At 54.3% G+C, this 19,521-nt stretch overlaps 2 protein-coding genes across 2 annotated transcripts; one reads left to right on the forward strand and one right to left on the reverse strand.

Annotated features, from left to right (window-relative positions):
• TOR1B (torsin family 1 member B) lies at positions 897–7,680 on the forward strand. The gene is given in 7 exon segments (XM_021070119.1): positions 897–1,178; positions 2,050–2,306; positions 4,354–4,372; positions 4,375–4,528; positions 4,969–5,024; positions 5,027–5,095; positions 5,726–7,680. Coding segments are annotated over 7 exon segments (1,005 nt in total). The 5' UTR covers positions 897–970; the 3' UTR covers positions 5,968–7,680.
• On the reverse strand, positions 9,897–19,456 carry TOR1A (torsin family 1 member A). Its single transcript, NM_001105298.1, is given in 5 exon segments — positions 9,897–10,147; positions 14,765–14,892; positions 14,998–15,173; positions 18,371–18,636; positions 19,276–19,456. Coding segments are annotated over 5 exon segments (1,002 nt in total).

Below are 19,521 nucleotides of genomic sequence, written 5' to 3' on the forward strand. Positions count from 1 at the left end.
GCTTTAGCCCCAGCTTATGGCGCTGGATCAGACACAGCCAGTGTTCACTAAATATTTGTCCATAGATTGGCTGATGAATGAACTCAACCAGCTTTGGCAAAGCCTGGGTCAGGTTCCCTGGAGCATTGCAACAGCCTCCTCGAAGAACCCAGCAGCCACAGGGATCTCCGATGTGACCATGTCGCTCCCTGTGTGAAACCTCTAGGGCTCCCTGTTACCACCCCCCCCCCCCGCCCCAGATAGAGTCCTTCCCCTTCCGGTCTCTGTCTAGCTCTCCGTCCCTATTCTCACCAGCCTCCACCACGTGAAATACTCTCAGGTCCCCAACCTGCACATTCTGCAAATTCTCTTCTCTCCATAGAACTTTCTACTCCTCGCTTTTTGCTTGGATAACTTTTAAAATTCTCATTTTAGACAAAAACCTTCCCTGTTCCACCGCCCCTGTGCTTATCCAACTTCATTATTGGCCCTTGCCCACTGCCTGGGGTCCCCTAGCCTAGAAGCTGGAGAGGGCAGGGGCCAAGCCCCTCTCCCTCACGGCTGTCTCCCAGCACCAGCCAGGATGCCGTCTTGCAGCATGCTGGAAAGGATGGACTTCGGGCTTCGACGGTGCACGCCAGGGCACGTCTGCTTTGGGGACCCGGAGCCCTCCGCAGTTGTTTCAGAAAGGCAGGCAGGTGGGGAGTATATAATGCGAAACGCTCGTTCCAGCTCCGGGGAAGTGAAGGGAGGGATGACAAAGCAAAGCGTGAAGGGTCTGATGAGCGCTTAGAACAGAACCTTCAAAGCTAGACTCCCTGGAGCCTCTCGCGCGGATGGTGGCGCAGAGCCACGCCCCTCGCCAACAGGGCGGACCTACGGGGGTGGGTGGGTCTGAGGGGCGGAAGTGACGCACAGACCGGAAGTCAGCCCGGCCTCTTGGCCCCAAGGGCGCCCAGCGTATCCGCGGCGGCGGGCTGCCAATCCGGTGATGCACCCCGCAGGGCGGCTGGGGGGCACCGCGGCGCTGCGGCTGCTGCTGGCGGCACACGTGGCGGCGGCGTTCGAGCCCATCACCCTGGGCATCGCCATCGGGACCGCATCGGTCCTCACCGGCTACCTGTCCTACACCGAGCTGTTTTGCCGCTTCGCCGAGTGCTGCCGGGAGGAGCAGCCGCTCAACGCGTCGGGTACGGCGGGTCTGGCTGGAGGGGCTCGAGGGGCGCGAGGGACAGGCCCCCGCAGGCGTCAGCGCCCGGCACATCGCGCTCACCCTTTGGGGTAGGAGGGGGCATGGAGGGGCCTGGGTCCGGACTCCAGCCTGGAGGCCGTGTCTTCGGGGACAGATTCTCCAGATCGTGAGGCTCTGCCCGAGTTCCTTTTATTCTTTTTCGGTTTTTAGGGCCGCACCTGCGGCATGTGGAAGTTCCCAAGCTAGGGGTCAATTCGGAGCTACAGCTGCCGGCCTACACCACAGCCACAGCAACGCGGGATCCGAGTGGAGTCTGCGACCTACACCGCAGCTTACAGCAAGGCCGAATCCTTAACCCACTGAGCGAGGCCAGGGATTGACCCAGCATCCTCATGGGTCCTAGTCGCATCCTCCTTGCCGCTGAGCCACGACGGGAACTCCCCCAAATTCCTTTCTAAAAGTTGGGATTCCTTGGGACGCCGTGCCAACCCAATAAGTCGTTCTCAAATGTGCAGCGTCTGCCCAGAAAGCCCGCATTTGGTCTTTGGTTTTCTTACAGGGTGGCTGGGGAAATAGCAAGCAGCTGAGTCAAGAGAGGACCCGTCCTCGGATGAAGGAACGCATTTACCTTCCTTCTCAGACACTTGAGTGTTGAGGAGACCATTCATCTAGGCCATTTCCTTGGCGGTGGCATCTGTGTGACTCTGCAGCTGGCACTTCTGCCTCCGCACTGGCACTGGGGTTTGGCGGAGACGGTGCTGGACCATTCGCTAACCTTGCCTCTCACTTTGGCCAGCTGGGGAGAGCGCTGCCCTTCTGCTGCCTGTTTAATGTGTGTTTTTCTCTCTGTTCTCTGGCTGGCTGCTGCAGCGTTCAAGCTGGAACTGGAGAGAGGCTGTTTGGGCAGCATCTGGCCACAGAGGTGCTTCTCAAGGCGCTGACAGGCTTCAGGAACAACAAAAACCCCAAGAAAGCACTGACGCTTTCCTTACACGGCTGGGCTGGCACGGGCAAGAATTTTGTCAGCCAGATTGTGGCTGAAAATCTTCACCGGAAAGGCCTGAAGAGCAACTTTGTCCACTTGTTCGTATCGACTCTGCACTTTCCTCACGAGCAGCACGTAAAACTGTACCAGGCAAGGCATTCTGTTGTCCCATCCGTGGCTTCTCGGACTGGTCTGGGCGATCTCTTCACTGACTCCGGCTTCTGCTTCTTTCCTCCTAGCCCCAGGCCCTGCCGAGTCCAGGCACACCGGTAACCCTTTGCCATTTGCTGAGCTCTCCTACACCATTTTTCTTACTGATCCCAAAATAATGCAGCGGGGCAGGTGATGTTATTTCCATTAAAAGATGGAGCCAAGGAGTTCCCTGGTGGCTCAGAGGGTTAAGGATCTGGTGTTGTCACTGCCGTGGCTGTGGTTACAGCTGTGGCTCGGGTTCCATCCCTGGTCCGGGAACTTCTGCAAGCTGCAGGCGCAGCCAAAAAAAAAAAAGGGATGGAACCAAGAGCAGCGAGGCGACATGCTCCTTACAGTCCTTCTGACCTTGTGGCAAATCAGAACTTGAATGCAAATCTCCTGACTCTCAGTCCACAGGGTAGCCACGTTGTGCAATGTATGAGTTTGTTCAGCATCCCCATTGCAGCCCTCGGTTAAGTGGAGCGGGCTTAGAAAAGTTTTTTTTGTTGTTGTTATTGTTTTTTGGTTTTTGTTTTGTTTTGTTTTTGTCTTTTTGCCATTTCTAGGGCCACTCCCACAGCATATGGAAGTTCCCAGGCTAGGGGTCTAATCGGAGCTGTATCTGCCAGCCTATACCACAGCCACAGCAATGCGGGATCCAAGCTGCCTCTGCAACCTACACCACAGCTCACGGCAACACCGGATCCTTAACCCACTGAGCGAGGCCAGGGATCGAACCCACCACCTCGCGGTTCCTAGTCGGATTCACGAACCACTGAGCCACGATGGGAACTCCCTAGAAAGTTTAAATGAAACTTCAGCTTGGCCTCTGTGTTTAGCAGTGTAGACCAGAGGATTTTTTTGTCTCCTCAGTAGCTTTTATTCCCTCCCATCCTTCAAATTCTTGGCCTTGCTGTTTGGTCCAGTAAGGCTCTCATTTAAATGTAAAAGTTAGTGTTCCTGCCGTTAGATGGGGGCTGAAATAAGGAATAGAAACTTAGCAAGGAAGTGAAAGTGGATATTTGCCACATAAAGTGTACGACAGGGAAGATTGCCAAAGAAAGAATAATTTTCTTTCTTTTTCTGTCTTGTTAGGGCTGTTCCCTTGGCAGTTGGAAGTTCCCAGGCTAGGGGTCAAATTGGAGCTGTAGCCGCTGGCCTACACCACAGCCACAGCAGCACACCATCCGAGCCTTGTCTGTGACTTGCACCATGGGTCACGGCAGCACTGGATCTTAACCCACTGAGTGAGGCCAGGGATCGAAACTGCGTCCTCATGGGTACAAGTTGTGGTTGTTACTGCTGAGCCATGACAGGAACTCTGAGAATAATTTTATTTTCCAGATTCTTTCATGTACCCCTTGAAATACAGGAATAAATGCATTTCGTGAAATGTCACCTAGGTCGGCTCCTCTTCTCATTGCGTCAGTAAAAAGCAGTAGCCTTGGACGTTGTGCCAGCCTTAACCTACTTTCTTTCTCCTCAGGATGTCTGCTAAAACTGAGATTTCCATCCACAGGGAGGTGAAACTTACGAGCTGGTTAACAGTGAAATGATGAATATTCATGTATCTTGTATCTTTATAGAGTCGCGTTTGGTGCATCATTTGAGCTAGGAAAACTCGTGTTTGCATTTTAGCACCTGTCTCTCTGCCAGATTCTTTTTTTTTTTTTTCTTCTTTTGGCTGCTTCCACAGCATATGGAAGTTCCTGGTCCAGGGATCGAATCTGTGCCCAGCGGCAATGCCAGATCCTTCAGATCCTTAATTCAATGTCCCGCCGCAGGAACTCCCAGATTCCACTTTTTTTTTTTTTTTTTAATAGATGAAGTTTTGGAAACGCTGTTACCCGGGAGTGAAGGTTAAGAAGCAATTTCTAAGGGGTCTTTGTTCAGCCCCGAGAGCTCTGATTTTTCACCCCTCTGAGCATGAGGCAGCGTGGCGCTTCCGCCGTCCTTGGCACATCCTTTGCGTCTCCGCATCCTATGTCTTTTCTGGTTGGTCTAGGACCAGTTACAGAGGTGGATTCGGGCAACGTGAGCGCCTGTGCCAACTCTGTGTTCATCTTTGATGAGATGGATAAGTTGCACCCGGGGCTCATTGATGCGATCAAGCCGTTCCTGGATTACTACGAGCAGATTGATGGCGTGTCCTACCGGAAAGCTATCTTCATCTTTCTCAGGTCAGTGGGAGGTGTTGCTTGGGGGGGGCACACACAGCCCTTCATGCACCCTCAGCAGGTCTCGGGAACGGACGTGCCAGCCTGGCAAAAGCGACGTGCTGCCGTCTTGTACTCTGGGGTTGCTGGTGTCGGCGCGGCCCAGAGCCTGGGCGGGAGGGAATGGACCAAGGAAAGAGGTAGTGATGGCAAGGCCATTTCATTACCTGCACATGTGGTCTCTGAGGGTCACGACGAGGCGGAGCATTCGGCACCAAGTTCTGAAAAAGCAGGTTTTTCGCTCCTGAGGGCAGGCGCTCTCGCTCTATTTTTTGCCCTTTGTCTAGTAGCCCTCAGTAAACATTCCTTGGTTAAGTAGAGACTTTAGAGCAGATGCGTGTCTGGATGAGAGACAGAGGAGTCATGATACGTGATTTTAACCCGTGTTCCTTTGGCGAACTCAGCAATGCAGGCGGGGACCTCATCACGAAGACGGCCCTTGACTTCTGGCGGGCGGGGAGAGGAGGGAGGACATCCAGCTGAAGGATCTGGAGCCGGTGCTGTCTGTCGGCGTCTTCAACAACAAACACAGTGAGTGTCCCCGGGCCGGCAGAGGCACCGTCTCTCTGTCCTCTCTCTCCAAGCCTTGCACGAGGCCGTCGAATCCACCCGCCTCCGTGGCTTGGCTGAAGTAGGGACTCCTGCCGAGGGCGTATTCCATTTTAGAAGCCAGCTAAGCAGGCAGGGGTAGCCACCTGACCCTGGCACCAGGCTTGACAGAAGAGAATCTTAGAAGTTGCCTGGTGGCTCTGCGGATTCAGGGTCTGGCATTGTCACTGCTGCGGCTCGGGTCGCTGCCGTGGCGTGGGTTTGATCCCCGGGCCTGGGCACTCCTGGATGCCATGGGCGTGGCCAGAAGTTAAATAAATAAATAATAAACCATGAGAAGGACACAAAATGGAATAATGGTCTATTCTTTTATCAGATACTCTTAAAACAGATGGTCATGGCTGATCCTGGGTGTCATCTGAGAAGGACCCCCCCCCCCCAAAAAAAAAGAGAGAGGGAGAGACAGGGAGTGAATCTTGAGGCTTTTACAGACATGAAGACTGTGCTGGGGGCGGGATCAGAACAGGCGCTGTCAGAGCAGTGAGCTTGTGAGCCCAGCCAGGGGATAGGGACAGGGACAGGTGGGGACCCCAGCTGTGCCTTGTTTCCCAGGTGGCCTGTGGCACAGCGGACTGATAGAGAGGAACCTCATCGACTACTTCGTCCCCTTCCTGCCCCTGGAGTACAGGCACGTGAAGATGTGTGTGAGGGCGGAGATGAAGGCCCGCGGCTCTGCCGTCGACGAGGACATTGTCACCAAGGTGGCAGAGGAAATGACATTTTTCCCCAAAGACGAGAAAATCTACTCAGACAAGGGCTGCAAGACGGTGCAGACGCGGCTGGATTTCCACTGAGCTCTTGTCCTGGCGGCCCGAGACGCAGCTGGGAGCGCCGCGGCCCAGGGGCCTGGCCTTTGCAAGCACTTTGAAAGACCTCTTTGGGGTTTGCACGTTTGCACATTGGCACCTGTGAACTTGGGGGATGTGGAAGGTTCTAAGGCCCGGGTTGGGAAATGACCCTTCATCTGTCAAGTGCACTTGTCATTTTGCAACATGGTAGCAACCCCGACGGTTCACTGCAGCCAAAGATGAACTTTTGAAATGCCCCCTCCCCCGACTTAACTGGCCTTGACACAAGTGCCTTGAAACAGCTGTGCAAGTGAGACCTAGGGCTGTTTCTGACCCAGTGGCACCCACACCCCAGAAGCTGAACTGAAAGTTTCAAGGGCCCCGCTGCCATCCGGAGAACACTGAGTTTTCACCCTCCAGAAACATTCTGCTGCTCTGTTGCTTCTCTACAGCACGTGTTCGCTGACTTGACGTATTTTCACTTAAAACCGGCAGCACCTTCAGGCAGTGTCGATGGCAGGACGCAGGCCTGCGGGCAGAGCGCTCAGCCAGTGAACCGTCTGCCTGTGGGCCAGGGCTCCATGCCAGGCCCCTGCAGCCCAGGAGGACGGCCACGACTTCCGCCTGTCCATCACTGTGGCTGCTGATTGCAGCCCTGGTCATGGGTCACTTGGGTAGGGACGGTGACCTTCCTTGTATGGCTTGAACTCCTGAACATCAGCCGTGGCTCCATGTCCCACCCCCCGGCCACATCACCCCTAGAGTCGAATCAGAACGAGACCCTTGGCTTTAAAGTTGAGTCCTTGGGTCCCACGATGAAGTGCTGGTCTGTTACAGTTTACATGTGGGTCAACCTCTCACCTGATGCCACAGAACCACTGGGAATCCCTAGGACGTGCTCCTTCTCCATGGAGGACACGGGCCCCCTGAGCGGTCAGCCTGCAGACGCGACGTTGCCAAAGGGAAGTATCGTACGCTAGAAATGCTAGAGTTTGCCAGGATGTGTATATTTTTTTAATAATATTTTTACTTCTGAATCTTAAAAATATAGGTCATTGCTTGTTTTAAAACATGGGAAGGGCCAGGGCTGCAGGCACAGCCAAAAATTAATAACTAAATAAAACGGGAAGGCTACAAAGTGGAATCATTGTCTATTCCTTTATCAGATACTCTTAATTAAAACAGACAGTGGTGGCTAGTCCTGGGTGTCACCGAGAAAGACACCCTAGGCGGCAGCTCTCGAGCTGGATGCCCTGGTGGTTGGGAAACAGGATTTCAGTCCCAGCCACTGGGAATCATTCTGTCTTGTAGTTGCAGTGCACCTGCACACGTGTAATGAGAGCATCTTATCACATAGAAGATGCAGCAGAATGAACGTCCCTACGACACGCCACTGCCTCGTGAGGATCATGCTCCATCTTTAAAACATGCCAAGGCGAGGCTTAAAATTTTTAGTACCTGTTGTCAAGTTGTTGCTGCGTTATATTTCTTTTATAACCTTTTGAGTCTCAGGTCGGGAGATAAGATTTTTCTGTTTACAGTGACGCAGTAAACTCAACATGTGTTGGCCACCTTTGGACGGCTGCTCCTGATTTGTCACTTGAAAAGGGCGGGGTTGCCCACAGCCCAGCCTCCCCACCCCACAGAAAACGTGGACGAGCTTGAATTGACCTATACCTACTGAATATAAAATAATAAAGCCTAAATTTTAACATGTGAGATGTCACTTGCAGTTTTTTGTTTTTTTTTTTTTTCAGTTTATTCTGTAGCTCTGAAAATTTTGAGCTTGGAATAAGGCTCTTCAGTAACTCAGGTGTCGTTAGGTCCCCTGCAACCTGGACATGCTGGTTGTCATCTTTACCTCATACAGAACCACTCTCTACCTTAAAGGCTACTCTCTGCAAACAAATACAAAGTTAAATTGGATTAGATGCTGGCTTCTATTCCATCAAATTCTCACGGATGAAAATATCGCCAGGAAGAGCTGGTCCTCTCTTGAACAAGTATGTTCTCCTAAAATTAACGTAGGAAGGAAACTGAGGCAGTAAAACATGGCCCACTGCCGCCTCTCTGAACCTGAGAGCCGCTGAGCTCAGATCGGGAAAGCTCCGTGCCTGGCCGTCCCACCCGGAACTGGTAGATAATGAGATCCTTGTTCTGTTAATCGGATCTCGGCTCACTCCCTAAAGCGGGGTTCTTACCTCTGTGAGCGATGGAACACCCCCTCTTCCCAGGCTGAGGATGCAGCCCCTTCTAGAAAGTTGAGACCCTCTCGGCCATCACCTTGCCATTCCCGCCTTCCCCAGGTGAAGTCGCTCCTCCCATGAGACTGACCTCCTCCGTCTGGTTCCCAGCCTCACACCGCTTCGGCTTCACCCCACGCGGCCTCATCGATGAAGACCGAACTGTCCAAGGTGTGCCGGGGACGCCCACGTTCCCTAAACGAGGGGCTCCCCCCAGGCGCCGGGGCTGCCATTTCCAAGGGGATGGGGAGCCCTAACCTTGACTCCTGGGGACGGACAACAGGTGAGTTCAGGTCAACACCAACAACTTGCCAGCACTGAGAACTGTCCTTAGGGAGCCCGGGTGACCTTAAAGAGCCTCTGGACGCGGTGGGTGGCCCTGAGACAGAGGGGTCCTGCACTGTCTGCTTATAGACGTATGTGTGTTGGACAAAACCAGGCAGGTTTAGGCACCTGCAGTGCTCTGTGCTCCTGCCCTCACGGCGGAGAGGCCTGTCTCTAGGCCTGCATGAACTCCCACGGCTGGGTGCTGGGGGCTCCGTAACCCCCCTGACAGCACGGGATACCCAGGGCAAGGAGCCAGAGCCCCTGCACACTCGGCTCCAGCCTGGGCTGCGCTGTCAGGTCTTCGTTCACAGCTTAGGCACATAGGTAGGGCCCCAGGGTTTTTTTTTTTTTTTTTTTTTTTCCACCTTTAAAAATATATGCACAAACCGCACACAACTTTATTGTAAAATGCTAGCTATTTGTGTTAATAAATAAAAACACTCTTCTCAGCATCCTGGGGCGCAGCTAAGCTTTCTGAGAGGTTCACGGAGTTCTGAGTAAACATAATGAAAACCTGTCATAAAGGAGTATGGTTTTAAGAAAACACGGCAACACCGGCCAGAGTGCGTGGGTCATTCGGGAGCGGGCGGAGCCTTGGCGCAGCTGACTGACCCACAGGACAAGCTCCAAGGGCTTTTTCCTTCGGCCGTAATCGTTTCTGACAGTGCTGCTGTATCATTCCCACAGTTCACACCACTCCCGAGATGAACTGTGGGAGGACACTTGGGTCTGATCCCCGACCGGCCTGAGCGTGGCCTCTGACAAAACCTGTCCTTCTGTCGAAACACTCATTGCCCTGGCAAAGGTCACCCCGTGACAGGTGTGCTCGCTGCGCCGGCCTCGGTCCCCCGTTAGCCAGCCCACGAATACAGGCCAAGGCCTCGGGCTTGGGCTTTTTTGCAGTAAAGACATCACCGTGTAGGCTGGAACGACAGGAACACACACACACACACACACACACACACACACACACACACACAAAGCCAACAACTTAGAGAGTCTGAAGTTTCTCGTAATGTTAAAAACCATCTTAAATAAAATTATCACATTTTTTCAGTAAAACAGCCTTCCTTGAAACAGAAACACTTGAAATTAAAACATGATTTTTGAGAAAATCATGAGCCCTGGCACGGGTGGGCCGGCGCTGGCTCCTCCCTCTCCCTCGGGCTCCGGGAGCTGTTTCCCTCTGTGATCTGGCAGGTGTGGGGCCCGCAGGCCCTGCTGGGCGAGAGCTCCTGTCCCGTCACTCGGGGAGAATTCATTTCACTCCTCTTCCCGGGGCAGCGGAGCGGGAGGCGGGGGGAGATCCGAGAGCCGAGTTCCTTCTTCGCCGATGGGAAGCACCACTCAGGCGCCAGCAATCCATCAATCATCGTAGTAATAATCCAACTTGGTGAACACAGTTTTGCAGCCTTTGTCCGAGAAAACTCTCTCCTCTTTGGGGAAAAACGTCATCTCCTCGGCCACTTTGCTCACAATGTCCTCGTCAACCTCGTAGCCTCGGGACTGCATTTCGACTCTGATGCACATTTTTAGGTGTTTGTATTCCAGGGGCAGGAAGGGAACAAAATAATCAATGAGATTTCGGTCAATTAAGCTGCTGTGCCAGAAGCCACCTGCAAAACAGAGAAAGGTGCTGTTGATCCAACATCTGTCCGCCTGCCACACACACCGCCGCCCGCCACACACACCCGCCGGGAGTCACGGCCACCAGGGTGGGGCCGCACCTGCCCTGGGGGGGCTCACAGTCTGGGGCGGGCAGTTTCACCGTGAGCCTGCCCAGGGCCCAGGACAACTGCCAGCAGTGATGCTCCTGTGACAGCAGGGTGATGCCCCAGTGGGGAGGGAGGCTCTCAACCTGGGACCTGAAGACCTGAAGCGGGAAAGAGGCCCGGCCCCCGGAACAAGCAGGCCGCGTAGGAAGGGGACCCGGGGCACAGGCTGGCAGTTGCACAGAGGTCCCCAGGGAGGGAAGGACCAGCCCCTCCCGTACGCTGGAGGCTGGACCAGCACCAGGGTAGAAACCCACTGCTGCTGCCACGTGTCCAGAGTGTTTTGGGGACCACGAACTAGAACCCCCAGAGTCCTGTGTGGAGACTGTGATCTTGAGCGGCCGTAGGGCTCAGGCTTTCCCGGGATGAGGCCTGACTGCGCCCAGTCCCAGGTCCGCCCAGATTCCCAGCCTCCAGACCCAGCACAGATGTGGCTGCGGCTTCGTCACACCCAGCGTTTCTTCACGAGAACTGCTGCCCTGCCGCTTTGCTGCCTAATTCCTATGCTTGTGTCCCGGCCTGACCCTGACAGCAAGTCCAATCTGTCTGCTTCCCACGCCTTCAAGCCATTCTCCGACACCAGTGGGGTGCCTACACATCAACCCACTGCTGCCACTCTGCCCAGAGACGGCGTCGGATCCCACAAGGGCTCCTGAGTCCCACAGGACTGTCCCCTCCTTCAGCCACCAGCCAAGAGTTCAGGGTGTCACCTGGGCTTCTGAGGTTCCAAGGTCCGCCTCCTTGGGTTCAATTAACTTGCTTAGAGCAGCTCACAGAACTCAGAGAACCATTGTATTACTAGATATCCGGTTTATTACAGAAGGACATAACTCAGGAACAGCCGGATGGCAGAGACGCATGGGGCAAGGCGGGAGGGAAGCTTCCCTGAGCCCCGAGCGCACCATTCTCCCCGAGGCTCCAAGGGTTCACCTGCTCGGAAGCTCTCCAAACCCGGTCCTGCAGGGTTTCCATGTAGGATTCTTTACGCAGCCCTGACGGGTTAAGTCACTGGCCACTGGCAACAGATTCGCCCTTCAGCCCCTCCTCCCTCCTGCAAGGTCTGAAAGGATTGCAGACTGAACGGTTCAACCCTCCAATAAACGGTTGGTTCCCCTGGCAACCAACCGCCACCCTTGGGTGCTTTCCAAAAGCCACCTCATTAACACAGACCCAGGCGTGGCGGGAAGGCGCTTGTTCTGCATAGTGAGACGCCTCTGTGGCTCTTTTCACTTGGAAACTCCAAGGGTTTTAGGTGCTCGGTGCCAAAAATTGGGGTGCAGAGCAAATGCAGATTTTTGTGTGTGTGTCTTTTGTCTTTTTAGGGCTGCAGCTGTGGCATAGGGGAGTTTCCAGGCTAGGGGTCCAATGGGAGCTGTAGCTGCTGGCCTACACCACAGCCACAACAATGCCAGATCCGAGCTGTGTCTGCAACCTACACCCCAGCTCGTGGTAACGCCGGATCCTTAACTCACTGAGCGAGGCCAGGGATCGAACCCACAACCTCATGTTTCCTAGTCGCATTCGTTTCCGCCACAACGGGAACTCCCTAGATTTCTTATTATAAATCACAGTATTGCGACTGGCGCTCAACAAACATGACTGGCCCCATCTGATTGCCTGGATGGGGTGGAGCCGGCGGCCGTGGGAAAGAACAAAACTGAGTGCTGAGCAGTAGCAGGCAGGCAGCTCCCTCTCTCCATCCCTCACCAGTTCCCAAAGGTCTGCCCAGGCCTGGGGCAGGGCACAGAGCCAGGGAAACGGGACCTGCCTCACAGGGTTCAGTTGAGGGGCTGGCCGATAAACTAGGGACAATTCCAGGCAGTACCAGGGGCCTGAACACAAAGGGGGGTGATGAGGCGAGGGGGGGAAGCTCCTTAGCCAGGGGGTCAGGCCAAGGACCCACCACGGAGGCCCCTGGGGAGCGCTCTGGTGGAACAAGCGACTTTACCAACCATGGACCCACCGCTCCTCAGCCTGGATGCTCCTTATCTCTGCTGCGAGGCTCTACCCTGTCGCCACTCGCCAGACACCCCCCACCCTCCCTGCAAACCTGCTCTTCCACAGGCCTCCCCCGAAGGGCAGCACCACCCTGCCAAGCACGCAGGCCAGACTCTTGATTCGTTGTTCTCATTCCCACACAGTCCTTTAAGAAATCTGACTGCTTCTACCTTCAAAATGCATTCCAGGAGTTCCCGTCGTGGCGCAGTGGTTAACGAATCCGACTAGGAACCATGAGGTTGCAGGTTCGGTCCCTGCCCTTGCTCAGTGGGTTAACGATCCAGCGTTGCCGTGAGCTGTGGTGTAGGTTGCAGACGCGGCTCGGATCCCGCGTTGCTGTGGCTCTGGCGTAGGCAAGTGGCTACAGCTCCGATTCAACCCCTAGCCTGGGAACCTCCATAGGCCGCGGAGCGGCCCAAGAAATAGCAACAACAACAACAACAAAAGACAAAAAAAAAAAAAAAAAAAAAAAAGCATTCCACTCCGAGCAGGTCCCACCACCCCCACCGCTGCCACGGTGGGCCAAGCCAGCAGCATCTCTCCCCTGGGCTGCTGCCGCTGCTCCTTGCTGGCCTCCCTGCCCTGCCCTGCCCTGCCCTCTTCAGTCTGTTCTCCACCCAGTGGCCAGGCGGGCCTATTAAAACTAGGTCCCATCACAGCTCTGAACTCTCTGGCCCCAAGCTCCACCTCTAGTCTAACCTCCTGGACCAGCCACCGAGGCCCCGGGCACATTCTCACCTCAGGGCTCTTGCAGGTGCTGTTCCCCCTGATGGAATGCTTTTCCCTCCCGTGTCCGTATGTCAGCGCATCCCTCGGGTCAGCTCAGAGGTCACCCTCACAGTGAGATTTCCCTGAGCCTCTGTTTCAACCTGCAGCCCAGCACTGTCTCACAGCCCCCAATTCCTGTTTATTGATCTGCTTTTTCCCTAGTGGAAGGAAAGAGGAGGCCATTTCTCCACCACTACATGGATCCAGCACTTCCTCGCTTATCATTAGGACGTAAACTCCATGACAGTAAGGATTTCTGGTTTTTTGGTGGCTGCGCCTGACGCATATGGAAGTTTCCAGGCGGGGACTGAATCTGAGCCGCAGCTGCAGCAACGCTGGACCCTTTAACCCACTGCGCTGGGCCGGGGATCCAAGCCACTTCAGTAGGGTTCTTAATCCTGTGCCACAGCAGGAACTCCAGGATTTCTGCTCTATGTCCCGCGTTTCTGGACCAGTGCCTGACACCTAGTAGCCGCTCAGTAAATAGGTTAAATGAATGAACGAAAGAGTTCAACCAGCTGCCTGAGGCCAGAGTCAGGAAGTAGCTGGGCCAGGTCCCCCCTATTCCAAAGCTCATTCTCTGGGAACCCTCTGCAACCTCTAACGTGGGCTCTTGGCAAGTGGCCTTGCTTGCTGGAGTATCTGGGGGCTGTTTCTATTGCACGTGTGTAGACCTCTGGCATGACCAGAATCTATTCTATGTATTCCAAAGTGTTTTGTCTTTCATCGTAACACCCCACACGCACTTACTAAGATACCCCGTTCCTGTTCAAGTAACCCTGAAGCAGTATGAATTTCTTGGCAAGTCTGTTACAGAGGAGACTTTCTGCTTGATAATCTCAAGGACAAAGCAAAACCTGAGCAAGGAGTGGTGGCGATCAACCCACGTGACTCAGAGGTTTTACCCGGTCTCCAGCATGCTATCTTTCTGTTCAAGGGTTCAAGGTCAAAGGTGACTGTGTCACATCACTGGCAAAGCAATAAGCTTGGCAGTGAAAAGCTCCGGGAGTTCTCCTGTGGCACAGCAGGTTAAGGATCTGGCATTGTCACTGCAGCGGCTTGGGTCGCTGCAGTGGGGTGGGTTCGATCCCTGGTCCAGGAACTTCTGCAGGCCGTGGGTGTGGCCAAAAAAAAAACTGCTCAGACTCTAGAATCAAAGATACCCAACAGGTGGCCTTGGGCAAGATGCACTCTCTCTCTGAGCCTCGGCTTCCTCATTGATGAAATGAGGTCACCCCGTGAGGTCATCGTGGAGGTGGAAGGAAACAGGCAGGTGGAGAGTTTCAACAGTACCCCGCACAGAACAAGCACCCAGCCTGTTTGGTGGTCACTCTGCAGCAGAGACCCTCAAAGTTCTAGGGCAACGCATGGGAAGGGCCTGGCAGGCCACGACCTGCAGCAGAGGCACCCGGCCGCCTGCCGGGCTCCGCCACCTGCTGTTCCGGAGGAAGAGGAATTGGCTGAAGAAAACAGGACGGTCACGGTCTGGATGACCAGCAATGCCCTCTGTCATTAACGCGGCGGCCCTTGGACCTCACTGCGCATCGAGGTCCTGCGGAGTTGTGAGCACGGCGTCCCGCGGGAATTGGGACCCCGTAGGTCCAGAGAAGAGACCTGGAATCTGCCTTTCTGAGACGCTCCCGGGTGAGGCGAGGCCGTCGGGGACCGTGGCGGGGGAGGGGGGACCCCACTTACTGTTCTTGTTGTTGAAGGCCGACACAGACAGCGCGTGCTCCATGTCTCTCAGTCTGATTTCTTCCCGCTGCTTCCCACTTCTCCAGAAATCTAAAGCCACGTCTGTGATCCTCTCGGCGCCAGCATTGCTGCAAAAAACACAACTCCCATGAATCAGGACTGGGCTTTTTTCCACCCAAGCCCCCAGGCTGGGGCTCAGAGCGCTCCATCCCCGTCCTGGCCCTGACTTTTACCTGAGAAAAATGAAGATGGCTTTCTGATAGGAGACCCCGTCCAGGTTGTCGTAATAGTCCAGGTAAGGCTTGATGGCGTCTATGAGGCCAGCGTGCATCTTATCCATTTCGTCAAATATGAAGATGGACCTGGCACAGGCACTCACGTTGCCGCGGATCCACGACTGTAACTGATCCTGAATGACAAGGGGGAAAGGCCAACACAGAATTCTCAGCATGTGCAATGGATGCCGCCAGCACGAGCACTATTAACGCCACAACTGCTACTATGGAGGCTGCATTTACTGAGCGCTTCCTGTGTGCTCCCCACTGTGCTAGGAAGGTTACACAAGCTCCTCTGTTCACACAAGCCCAGGCAGTGTGCACTGTCATACCCATTTTACAGAGAGGAAACTGAGGCACAAGAGGTCCCATCGTGGCTCAGCGGAAACGAATCTGACTAGCAGCCATGAGGATGCTGATTCGATCCCTGCCTTCCCTCAGTGGGTTAAGGATCCAGGGCTGCTGTGAGCTGGTATACGTCACAGACGAGGCTCAGATCTGGTTTTTTTTTTTTTTTGCTATTTCTTTGGGCCGCTCCCTCGGCATATGGAGGCTAGAGGTCGAATCGGAGCTGTAGCCACTGGCCTACGCCAGAGCCACAGCAACGCGGGATCCGAGCTGCGTCTGCAACCTACACCACAGCTCACGGCAATGCCAGATCCTTAACCCGCTGAGCAAGGGCAGGGACTGAACCCGCAACCTCATGGTTCCTAGTCAGATTCGTTAACCGCTGAGCCACGACAGGAACTCCTAGATCTGTTATTGTTGTGGCTGTGGTGTAAGCCAGCAGCTGTAGCTCCAATTTGACTCCTAGTCTGGGAACTTCCATATGCTTCGGAAAAAAAAAAAAAAAACAGAAAGAAAGAAACTGAGGCACAGAGCGTATAAGCAACTGGCCCCAAATTAGTAATGTGACAGAACTAAGATCTGAACCTCCCCTGGCCTGATTCCAAGGCCCTGCACTGATTATAGTTCTTGTTCTGTGACATGTCACAGCAATGCTGTGTCACTAAGTTGCAGGGCCTTTGTCATCAAAATGGCAACGTTAATACCTATCCTGTGTACACCAGCAGAGACCAAGCAACCTCTTCTCTCAGTCCGTCCTAGAACAGCCTGGAGAAGGTGCTCCAACTTTCCGGAGGGAAGTAAGGAGAACTCAAGAGCCCACACACTCTGGGATAAGTGTGGTGAGGGAACATTCTTGAGTTTCTAGAACAGTGCCTGGAGGTTGCTGATGTCAATTTGCTTAAAAAGAAACATTCCCGAGTTCCCACTGTGGCACAGCGGAAACAAATCCGACTAGTACCATGAGGCTGTGGGTTCGATCTCTGGCCTCATTCAGTGGGTTAAGGATCCAGCATTGCTCGTGAGCTGTGGTGGAGGTCGCAGACGAGGCTCGGATCCCGAGTTGCCGTAGCTGGGGTGTAGGCCAGCAGCTGTAGCTCCAATTCAACCCCTAGCCTGGGAACTTCCATATGCCATGGGTGTGGCCCTAAAAAGAAAACAAAAAACAAACAAACAAAAAAAACCCAGAAACATTCCCTATGAAGGTATTTTGGTATTTCCTGTATCATGCAATCAAGGTAAGGAGGTAAAAAAAGGCTTTTTTTTTAAAGCCAAAACTATGGCTTGTGGAAGTCTCCGGGCCTAGGCCGGGGACTGAACCGGTGCCACAGCTTCGGCCTGCACCACAGCGCAGCCACACCAGATCCTTAGCCCGCTGTGCCACATGGGAACGTCCTACAGGACACTTTTCATCAGAAATTTGAGCTGTGGTTTATATGATGCGTTCCTGGCCTTTTCCCGCGACACCAGTACAGAGGACGAATTAGCCACTTGTTTCTGGGGAAAATTCTGGATGTTACAATGTAAGTCTTGACTTCTTATGATTTCGGTTTTTATTTGGCCACTCAGACCATGGTGACAATATTCCATGTGTACATCTTTAACCTAAGCAGAAATTCTGCTCTATAGGGATGGATGAACCTCTGTTTACAGAGCAAGAACCCTAGGAGAGCTGAAGTGACTTGCCTGAGCCCACAAAACCAGTCACTGTTTAAACAAGGACTCCCGGAGTTCCTGTCGTGGCTCAGTGGTTAACAAACCCAACTTGTATCCCTGAGGATGCAGGTTCGATCCCTGGCCTCACTCAGTGGGTTAAGGATCCGGCGTTGCCGTGAGCTGTGGTGTAGGTCGTAGATGCAGCTCAGATCCCGTGTTGCTGTTGCTGTGGCTGTGCTGTGGGTGGTGGCTACAGCTCCAGTTCGACCCCTAGCCTGGGAACCTCCATACACCACAGGTGCGGCCCTAAAAAAAAAAAAAAAAAAAGACCAAAAAAACCCCACAAGGATTCCGTCAGGTCTAGTAGGCTCCAGCAGCCAAGGTCTTCCCAATTTCTGCTACTCTGACTCAGCCAGTAACACTGAACATGTAGCACTCACTACAGGCCAGATGCTGTACTAGGCACTGTTCACCCAGCGTTTTCCCGTGATCTTCCCAAACCCATCAGTTACCACTGCAGCCCCTATTTTACAGATGAGGCAACTGAGGTACAGAGAGGTTAACTAACTTGCTCCAAGTCACACGGCTATTAAACAGTGAAGATGGAATGCTAACTAGGATGACCAACTCATCTCTATTCGCCTGGAACTTTCCCAGCTGTAGCACTGAAAGGCCCACATCCCAGGGACTCCTGGACAGCTGGTGATCCTGAGGCTGACCCAGGCCGAAGGGAAAAATGTGTTCATACAGGTGAAAATTTAAAAAGGCAAAAGAGTTAACTTTGAATACGTATGTGCCAGGCCCCACGTTACCTACTTGACAGAGTTCAATAACTTCTCACAACTTCCATTTTACAGACAAAGAGCCCGAGTCTCAGAGAGGTCAGGCAACTTTCCCAAGATCACACAGCTGGCAGGTGGGAACCTTAGGGCTCAAATCCAGGTGAATCTACCACCAAGGCTCAGGCTGTTAATCTGGAAGTTAAACTGTTAAGAGCAGTTTGCAACACTGTGATTGAATTTAGGTTTCCCAAGAAACATTTCTTCTTTTATAAAATGCGTTAGAGTTGAAGATCTTGAAACTGAGTTTGATTGTGTCTCTCTAAAATCCTACGATCCCACTGAGCCTGCTTTCGGAAACCACCCCAAGCTTTGCTAATTGCTCCCTGCATCTCTAAGCCTCTGTGGTTGCCACACTTTTCAAAGGGGGAACTGACACGTGCTTGCCATTTTCAGGGCCCACTCGTTTCAACCCGGAATTCCAAATCCCATCGGCCACCAAACCCCAAACCCGGCCCCATCCAGGAAGGATTCCAAAATTCGGCCCTTGCCTTGTACAGGGTGATGTTGGAGATGTGGGGGAAGTGCAGTGTGGCCACAAACAGGTGGACATAGTCACTGTTCAGACCACCCTCGTAAATATTCTCTGCGATGATCTTGCTGACAAAATTTTTGCCGGTGCCCGTCCACCCGTGTAGGGAGAGGGTGAGCGGCTTCTTGGGCTTCGGGTTGCTGATGAAGCCTGAGACGGCATTTAAGATGACTTTCTTTGCAAGATGCTGTCCGAAAAGCTTGCTGTCCAGATCCTTCTGCAGCGCTAGGAAAAACAAAGTGAGTCAGGCGGACAGTAGGGAGACACATCTGGCAAAGTGTGGCCCAGTTTACAGGCTCAGGTAAAGCCAGCAGAGTCAGCTAAGCTCTTCAAGCGTCTTGGGAGACGCGGATGTGTGGGCAAGCACTTGGCCCAGGTGACCGGCAGGTGCAGGAGGCCCTCCCTCTGCTAGTCCTGTCCATTCTCGAGCCCTCCTTCCCGAAGAGGTCCTTGGGGCCAGTGCCCAGGGGCGCGCGCCCCTCGCCCCAGCTCTGCGCCTTCCACCCATGCCGGGCAGAAAAAGGGCAGCGGTTTGGTCCCCGCTGCTCCGCGCCGGAGGAATCCCCACCAGCCGCGTCTCCGCCGAGGAAGGAGCACACCTCTCTGGAGGAAGTTTCCGACCGTCCCCACGCCCGGGTTTTGGGCGAAGCTGCCCAAACGGCAGCTGGCCTCGCCTGATCAAAGTCCGGTCAGCCTGTGGTCGTGGCCAGGGCCAGGCCCGGTGCCGCACCTCAAGCCGCCCCAGTTCCGGGTCCGGGCCCCGCCGGCCTCAGCACTGCCCGAGCTCCTGGGCCTTCTGGACCCCCGCCTCCGACCCTCGCCCCAGCTCTGGCACCAGGCCCCCCAGCCCCCGCCCCATCCTACCCTCCCGGCTGAGGCTCCCCTTCTGGCTGCAGCACTCGGTGAAGAAGCAGAAGAGGCGCGGGTAGGAGATGTAGCCGGTGAGGACGCCGGCCAGGGCCAGTCCCAGACTGATGGGCTCTACCGCCCGCACCGCCAACGGCGCCAGCAGCAGCAGGCCCAGCGCGGCCCGGCCCAGCTTCATGCCCAGACCGGCGCTGCCCGGCGCGTTCTCGCGCCTACCGCGGATCGGCGCTACCGCCAACTGCA

The sequence above is a fragment of the Sus scrofa genome, chromosome 1, assembly GCF_000003025.6.
Source record: "Sus scrofa isolate TJ Tabasco breed Duroc chromosome 1, Sscrofa11.1, whole genome shotgun sequence".
Taxonomy (NCBI): Eukaryota; Metazoa; Chordata; class Mammalia; order Artiodactyla; family Suidae; genus Sus; species Sus scrofa.